This window comes from Malania oleifera, chromosome 5 (genome assembly GCF_029873635.1).
Source record: "Malania oleifera isolate guangnan ecotype guangnan chromosome 5, ASM2987363v1, whole genome shotgun sequence".
Taxonomy (NCBI): Eukaryota; Viridiplantae; Streptophyta; class Magnoliopsida; order Santalales; family Ximeniaceae; genus Malania; species Malania oleifera.
Window position 1 is genome coordinate 22,988,464 of NC_080421.1, and position 8,556 is coordinate 22,997,019.

Here is an 8,556-nt window from a genome sequence, read left to right on the forward strand (position 1 = left end):
TGCACTTCCTATTATCACAAGACAATCCGCAGCTGGGATCGGCATTGAGCGTGTCACTTTAAGAAAATCCATCCCCAATACCACATCAAAGTCGTCAAGGGGTGCCACAGTGAAATCAACTGTTCCAGACCATGATCCCATTTGGCATGCCACTTTAGGTACCACCCCCACCGTGGTTAATGCTGGAGAATTCACTGCTTTTATCTTGCCCATATCTTTATCTACTGCAATTCTAACCGTTGAGCTTCAAAATCAGCAATGAAATTATGGGTGGCCCCTGTATCAATCATGGCCCTGATTTTCTTTCCATTCAAAAGGAGATCCACATACATTAGTCCCTTCTTCTAAGACTTGTTGTTAATTACTTGACGCTCCAATGCCCCCAAAAATCTCAAGGCTCCCAACATATTCAGTTGTTCTTTTGGAATTGCTGTCGAGGTTTCGGTTTCCCCTCGAAGGGCCTTTATAGCATTCAAAGCCTTACGATCGGGGCACTCCGCCACTCGATGTGCTCCCATGCAAAGAAAACAAGAGATCGGTCTACGCTCTCCACCCCCCGTTCGTCCGCCCCTCCACTCCCTATTCATGGGCGCTCTTTTATCTTTCCAAGAACTATTTGTCTCCCTATCCCTTCCCCCATTTGTGGGCTTATACACTTTGTTGGGACGGGAATCATTATTGGCGGATGTAGGGAAATTTCGCTTCCCAGAATTATCTGAAAAATCATCCAACCGTTCAGCAGCAGCGAGGCCAGAAGAGAGATCACCAGCACCTTACCGACGTATTTCATTTCTTGGCCATGTCTTCAAACCCCGAAGAAAATGAATCAGTTTATCCGATTCAGTCATGTCTACAATGTCCAACATCAAGGCTTGGTATTCCCTTACATAACTCCTTAATGAGCCAGTCTGTTGCAATTCCATTATTTTGCACTTTGCTATATACTCCACATTTTCTGGATAGAATTGGGCCTTCAACGCCTGTTTCAACCCCTCTCATGTGTTAATGACACATCTATTGTGCTGAACATCATTCCATTTAGTTCTCCACCACAATTTTGCATCCCCAACCAGGTATACCGTTGCCATATTGACCCGGTCCACTTCTAAATCCACTCTGGAGCACGTGAAGTAGTGTTCCATATCAAAGAAGAAATTGTCTAGCTCCTTTGCATCTCGTGTACCCCTAAAAATTTTAGGTTCTGGTACCTTCCATCGAGAACTCTCATTTGGATGTGCAACTGGCCATCGGGCTAACTGTGCCACTGCATTCACTTTCGCAGTGATCTCTTGTAAATCCCTCTGGACTTGGACCACCGCACTTTGGACATTGCCCATCTCCTTCAAATCTTCCTTCAAAGCAATAATGGACACTTTAACATCTTCTGTAAGAAAATCAAGATTATCCGTTAGCTCTCGTAAGGAGGCCTCAAGCTCTATTGGCTCTCCCCGTTGGGACGAAAGAGATGGCAATATGCCCTCAATATGTTGTAGTCTACTCTCAAAGGCTTCCAACTACTTGATACTCTTCTGGAAGGCCTCAAGCTTTCTTGGCCGTTTCTCCAGGGATTTCACACTTGGAATGAATTTTTCAAGTTCCTCAAGTCTCTCTACGACTTTTGATACCCCATAGAGATTTTCTCTAGGGTTTTCTTTGGCGGCTTCAAGCTCTATTGACACGCCTTTCTCTTTTATCAATGTTGCCACCAACCCTTGGAGGTCACCGCACGTTGTCTCCGGGGTTGCAAGTTTTGTCTCAAGTGCCTCAATGCGCTTCACTCTTCCTGACTTATTTCTCATAATCCCACGCAAGGTGCTCGCACACACTGTGCTCTGATACCAACTGTCACAGACCCCCAAAATGGGACTCAAGTAAGGGCCGTGTGGCACTCATTGAGAGCTCTCCCTCGACAAGTCAGCCAACTCTCACACGTTCAAGCCTGCAAGCACGAGCACCAGGTGAGTCTCAATACTCAAGGAAAACAAGGAACAATAGGATTTCACATGAGCAATATATTCTTATACACCGAATAAGACTATAACAATCAGAGACATCATAATCCAAGGCAACAGAACACCACAATGAAAAGAACTACTTGTATTATTCATCTACAAGAGAATCACCATACAAGCAATAACATAGATATTCATATATTCATTCTAAATCCTTGAAGAATACAATTATAGCAACATCTCACTCCCCCTTTTCCCCATTACATTGTCACACCCTAACACTATGCTTAATTAGATATACATATAAGATAGATCAAGGATATTAAAGACCCTCTAAAGGCAACCCATTCCCCATTTAAAGGGATTTAGTGGTCGCAATTAAAATCAATGTACCAAGAATATGTAATTACAACTATCTTAAAGGACTCCCTTGAACTAGAGGAATGTTGTTTCAGGAAGGAAAAAAAAAAAAAACTCCATCCCTATATGACATGGTCCAACAGGAATCAATATGATTAACCCAAACAATGTTGTTACCCCTTGGATTAGATTCAGGAATTCATATAAGATTGAGAAATGTTGCATCAAAGGCACCAAGTCCCATATGGAAGGCCCAATAATTCTCAATTACTAGGCTCAAGCGGTCTATTCATGAGTAAATCTATGGGTTAAAAGTTATAGATGGGTCCAAGACTCATAGGGCAGCCGATGCACAAAGATTTGTCTACTTTCTATTTTCTATTTTTATTTTTAAATAGTGAACAGATAAATTATAAAAACTTGTTCATTTGTATTGTTAGTTTTCTATTATTGTTGTTGATTTTTAACTGTTTGTAAAGAAACTAAAAGTCAAATTTTGCTTTGAACTTCATATAAGATCGAGAAATATTGCACCCAAGATTGGTAATTATTACAAAGGGTCCAATGTTTCCCAATTAGCTTACTCAAGCGGACCATTCATGTGTAGATCATAGGTATAAGTTATGTATAGATCCAAGACTCAATAGTAAAATAGTGAAAAACAAAGGTCTACTTGATATCATATGTGTTTTTTATTTTTTGTTTTTTGTTTTTTTGGGTGTAATGAAGAAACATGTTATGAAAATGCGTTCATTTAAGTACTAGTATTTTTTTTCTTCCTATTTTCGATTTTCAAATATTTGCAAAAACAAAAATTCTATATTTTGTGATTTTCAATTATTTTGACAACTAGTTGTCAGAACATTATAATATTTTAAATTAACTTTTTAAAGATTAAATCATTCATTTTATACATAAATTGATTAAAATTAAAATTAAATGATTGTATGAATTTCATATATAATTAAAATAAAAATATCCATACAATTGAAAAAAAAATCATCTAAAAAAAATATTTTTTATTTTATTTTTTAACTGTCTTATACAATAAGATTATGGGCAAAAGAAATTAATCTCCGGTTTGACAAAAAGATAATGACCTTCCTTGAGGTTTCAAAAATTACAAAGACTTCTCTTAAGGTTTCAAAAATCTTAGAGACCTCCCGAGGTTTGTTTGAAAAAAACAACCCCCCCCCCCCCCTTTTATTTTTTAAAAAAAAAAAAAAAACAAGTATTTTGAGAAGAGATCTGTATCTTTTCGGTAAATGTCTGTAACATTTTTGAAATCTCGCAAAAATTTATAATTTCTTTGAAATCTTAAGAGAAGTCTTATCTTTTTATCAAATATTGGGAGAGGTGAATGTCCTTTGCATTAAGATTATTCTTGTAAAGTAAATTTTAAAATATAACAATTAAATAAAATAATTGTAATAAGCTATAATATTTTTAATCTAATTCGTCTTGTACTTTAGTTATTTTAATTATATATTTTTAATTATTATTGAATTCAAAAACAAAAGTGAACTTTTATTTTATCAAATTTTAATTTAATTAAAAATGTATTAATAAAATTATTGTATTTTATTTTTAATTTTTAATTTGTAGTTTCCCGTTTTTGTTTTCTCAACTTATTAAGGGGTAATACAAACGGCTCCCAAGATCATCACGTAGACGAGTTATCTGAATTCTGAAGTTTATGCAATATACTGTTCGACGCAATCTTGTCATGCTGTGACGAATTGATTTTAACTCATCATCGGTTTGCTTGATTCGAAATCTTGGTGGGTTTCTCGGGGAAACAAGAAGGAATCGAGAATGAGTGCGACTAGTTTGGTCGCAGAGTCAGTGTGGAAGGACATTCAGTCAACTGGTTCAGGTCCTTCCTATTTGTTTCTTTATGCTCCTTTTTTGTTTGGTTGGTGAGAAAATGGGGGAAAAGAAAGAAATTGAAGTTCTGAAGTTTAATTCTTATAATACGTTTCGTAATGTTAGGACTCAAGCAAACAAAACCCTAAAATAACTTTATTAATTCAATTATTTGGCTTAGTTTGAGGTGGGTTGTTTATATTCTTGGAAGCCTAGAGAGCGTAAAACGTAATTCTCGGATTTTTTTTAAAAATTTTTTTTTATTTTGGGGGTTTCCCCAGTTTTCTGAGCACCAAACGGAAGACAAATTTCATATACCAGCCAACGATTTTTTATTTTTTATTTTTTGTATTTCTTTATGTTTTTGCTACTGTTATCTGATGCTGAATGACAACAAGCGAATGGAAATGAAGCAGTGACGAATGATCATCTGTGGGTGTTAGTATTTATCTTTGTTTATCAAATTTTTGAATGTAAACAGGCATTGGTTTTTAATGGGCTGATAATTTTATGTTTAACAAATTTTTAGTTTGCATTTCTTGTTTGGCAAGAACTTTGAGCGAGCCACGAGGATAGTGGATCAGAGAGGAGTGAAGAGGATCTGTGGTGAGCCAAGTGGACGTTCCATATTTCAGGTTGATACTATTCTTCTCCAATCACCTTAATCTATCTTCTACTCATTTTATTTGCATTGCAGGGACTGAGGTGTTTTGGATTTGCAGATTGGGTTCAATTTGGATGCAAAATTTTTGGTCTTAACTTCAAAGCTTTTCAGCTGATATTTGCAAATTTAGTGAAGATTTGGAAAGATTGGCCAATTTTTTCCCTGAAACTTCAGATTTTTGATTAATTAGTTTGTCTGAACTTTGAAATTTAATCAAACCATAAAAGAATTAAGGTATGTTTGGTACAGAACATGTTTAAGTTGGTGAAAAAAGAAATATTTGCATCTCATTTCAAATAGCTGTGACTTAAACTGGGTTTCCCATATATTTATTCTGGTTAGGTTGTGGGAGAACCTCGGAGGGAAGGGAGAGTATTTCTGTCTTCTGGAACACTATTGTGCTTGTTACTCATTTTTCTATGACACCTCATTTCAAATAGCTGTGACTTAAACTGGGTTTCCCATATACTTATTCTGGTTAGGTTGTCGGAGAATCTCGGAGGAAGGAAGAGTATTTCTGTTTTCCCGAACACTATTGCGCTTGTTACTCCTTTTTCTATGACATAGTAAACAGAGGAGAACAGCTGTGTGTAAGTTGCAGTAGTAGTTATCATTAGTTTCAGTCAATGCTATTTCTTAATCTGTTTCTTCAAAATAATAATTTCAAAAATTGACTAGTTTAATATTGTGTTCTTGCTTTTCCAGTGTAAGCATCAATTAGCTGCAAGACTTGCTGCATCATTAGGGGCATGCATTGAAGTTAAGGTGTCTGATGAGCAGCTAGCAATATTGCTTTCGAAACTCTGATTATGGAGAGAAGTTCAAAGGATTTGTGGTTGAAGAGGTAGGCTATGAGCATATACTATTTGACTTTGTTCCTTTTTTTTTGTTTTTTCATAATGGAGGAACTTTCTCTGGAACATGAAACTTCTCATCTTTCATTATGCTTGAAAGTTGGAAATAACCTATCCTAATTTTTGCAGTGTGAAATTTTCACTAGAGGTTAAAAAAGTTTTGAGGAGATGAATGTGTCAAGTTAATAATTCTGAATCAAGTTAGCATATGAATTAGATTTTACCAAATAACATTTGATTTTGAAGATCACATGTTAAAATTAGTGACATACATTAAATTGGTTATGTTATTAGTAATATGCTGTCCTCAGCAAGGGGAAACGTGGAACTGCCAATTGCAGCAGGTGCACAGTAATGTAAAGCTACTAAAATAAATTAAAGAAGCAAGATTTTGTTTGTGACATGGTGGAATATTAAATAAATAATATGCATCTTTGTGTGGAACTATTAGTTGTCTTTCCTCAGCTTAAATTTCTTATTGTCAATCTCCTTTTCATCTTAATATATTTTCCCAAGTTTTATCTCCTATACCACCACCATTTTCATGAGTATAAAAAATCGCACATGTTCCTAAATGTCAACAAGCTATTGTAATGGTTACTGCAAAAATTTCATTCTAGATTTCATGTATGAATCTGTACCCTATTTATGGCTTTATTTTCAAATGTAGTTGTCAAGTGTAGAAAGAAGGATGGTTGCATTCGCCGGCAATCATTTCAAGAAACACATAGTTAAACAAAAACAAAGAAATTTCTAAATGGTCCATTGAGTCTCATTCAGCTATAAAACCAATTTGTGTAATTATGAAACCCATAACCCGTAGGAGAGATGTTGAAGCTGCATAGATTATTACTATTGTGCCTACTATTATTTCAATAGGGAGTTGGGTTTTAGGTAGTTAATGCAGGATTAGGGTGTACAGTCAGTCATTTTGCATGAAGCAAAAAATGTCAGTAAATGACCTAACTGACCAAACTTTTAGGACTCAACTGAACAGCTACTGAACCTATTTTTGTGTGTCTGGTTAATTACTTTGGTTTGCATGTACTATAAATGAGGTTGAAGGGGGAATTTAGATGGACACTATTAGAAGAAAAAACTGCAAAGTCATTCTTATTAGTGGCACATTGCACAAAAACCAAATCTTCCAACACACATGCACATAGATCGAGCACCTTAAGGGAGAGAGGAATGAGAGGGGGGTAGATTTTCAAATCTTCTGCCAGAAGATCTTTGGAGTCTTCCATGAAGAGGAAGTCATGCTGTATAAACATGTATTATATGCATAGTAAACAACAACAACAACAACAACAATTCCAAGCCTTAAGTCCCACTTCGTGGAGTCAACTATGTGAATCCTTTTCCACCAATTTAGGTGATCATAGACCATTTTTTTTGCATACATAATATTATGTTTGGTTTCCATTGTCTAGCAATATTTGGAAGCAGAGAAAATCTGCAATGAAGAATATGAAATTAGATATACATGCAAAATTGATGAAAAGTTACAAAGAAGTGCCTCAATGGTGGTTCCTCATCCTATTAATAGGAAGCATTGCCCTAGCTCTTGTATAGTGCTTTGTGTGGGAAGAAGAAGTGCAGCTGCCGTGGTGGGGGTTGCTCTTTTCCTTTGCCTCCTCCCTGTTGGAGTCCTTCAAGCGACCACTAACCAAATAATCACCATATTTCTGGATTTAGAGGGTTTCATCTCATCTCATTCTGTCCTTCTAGACTTTTGCAACTATTTCTAGCTTTTGTAGATCTGTAATATGGAAAACTAGGAAAAAAAAACTTGTGGAATTTTTTTTAAACATATTGGTGTTCTTGTGCCTACACCATGCAGCAACATAGATATGAAAACATGGCTACAATGCCTCATCCATTTCGTTTTATTACTAGTTCAATGCATGATTGTTGAGTGTGAAATATTGTTTTGACTGCTAGGCTGATTGGTAGCATCATGCATAGTTACTAGGCCAATTGTTTGTTGATATGAACTTCTGTTGTTCCCTGTGGTGGCTTGTCAGTGAACTTCGGCATCGGACTATCATATACTATTATTTTATGTGCTAGTCAAATAGCTTAAGTGGGTAACTACTTTTGCCACTATATAAGCACTACGTATTTAGTTTATGTGCTAGGCAAATGCCTTTTCTTATTTTCCTTTATATATTACAAGTTGTGATCATGGCAAAGGATGCAACTTTAAGTTGCTTTGGAGATTGGTATTTTCTTAGGTCCTTTTTTTCCCTTTAAGTAAATCTGTGAATTATGTTAACTATATTCTCTCATGTTTTGTATTTTGTTATGTAAAGAGAAGAGAGTTGGAGAAGCATTTTGAAGCACTTGATTAGTTTTGGAGAAGCATTTTTTGCACAAGACAATGGGGGGTTGCTTTATCTAGCTACTTGGAACTCATTCAACCAATTTTTAGGGAATGAGTTTTTTTTAGCCTTTAAATAGAAATGCTTATATTGACGAACATGTTATACAAATTTTTTTTCTAATTTTTGTACAGTGACTTCTGCACGATGGTTTATGTTTAAAAATGTTCATTTCATGTTTTGGGATATGTCGAGACTACATTTGCGTTTACCATAATCATATGTACACTTCTTAACACTATATTATATATTTGCAGGAATTGAAAATCTTTTTGTGAATGAACAGGGCAAAAAAGTGTTAGATACAATTAATTTTTAATCGTACAAATTGAATGGAACAAAAAAATAGCACTCATCATTTTAATTTGCACGTTCGTAACAAGAGTCAGGCGCAGGTTAAATGATCTATGCCAGTGATTTCAATAATATACTAGCGGTTTTAATAATATATACCAGTGGTTTTATAGACATACCAT

General features: G+C 35.4%; 1 protein-coding gene across 5 annotated transcripts; it reads left to right on the forward strand.

Annotated features, from left to right (window-relative positions):
- Window positions 1–3,947: 3,947 nt before the first annotated feature.
- On the forward strand, window positions 3,948–8,268 carry LOC131156346 (uncharacterized). 5 transcript variants are annotated; one of them, XM_058109958.1, is made up of 6 exons: window positions 3,948–4,188; window positions 4,595–4,616; window positions 4,708–4,813; window positions 5,325–5,432; window positions 5,548–5,686; window positions 8,012–8,268. In XM_058109958.1, exons 1-5 carry the CDS (start codon window positions 4,128–4,130, stop codon window positions 5,647–5,649), a joined length of 399 nt encoding a protein of 132 aa, XP_057965941.1. In that variant the 5' UTR covers window positions 3,948–4,127; the 3' UTR covers window positions 5,650–5,686; window positions 8,012–8,268. The 5 variants fall into 5 exon arrangements, with proteins under 5 accessions (XP_057965941.1, XP_057965940.1, XP_057965942.1 ...); XM_058109957.1 differs by having other exon boundaries at window positions 3,963–4,188; window positions 4,592–4,616; XM_058109959.1 differs by having other exon boundaries at window positions 3,963–4,188; window positions 4,592–4,610.
- The last annotated feature ends 288 nt before the right edge of the window (window positions 8,269–8,556 follow it).

What these genes read in the sequence shown, in the direction of transcription:
- LOC131156346 (XM_058109957.1), top strand. Translation starts at nt 4,128, where the DNA reads ATGAGTGCGACTAGTTTGGTCGCAGAGTCAGTGTGGAAGGACATTCAG. An exon ending in GTGGACGTTCCATATTTCAG is followed by an intron (nt 4,814 to 5,324) that starts GTTGATACTATT and finishes TATTCTGGTTAG; the next exon opens with GTTGTCGGAGAATCTCGGAG. An exon ending in ACAGAGGAGAACAGCTGTGT is followed by an intron (nt 5,433 to 5,547) that starts GTAAGTTGCAGT and finishes TTGCTTTTCCAG; the next exon opens with TGTAAGCATCAATTAGCTGC.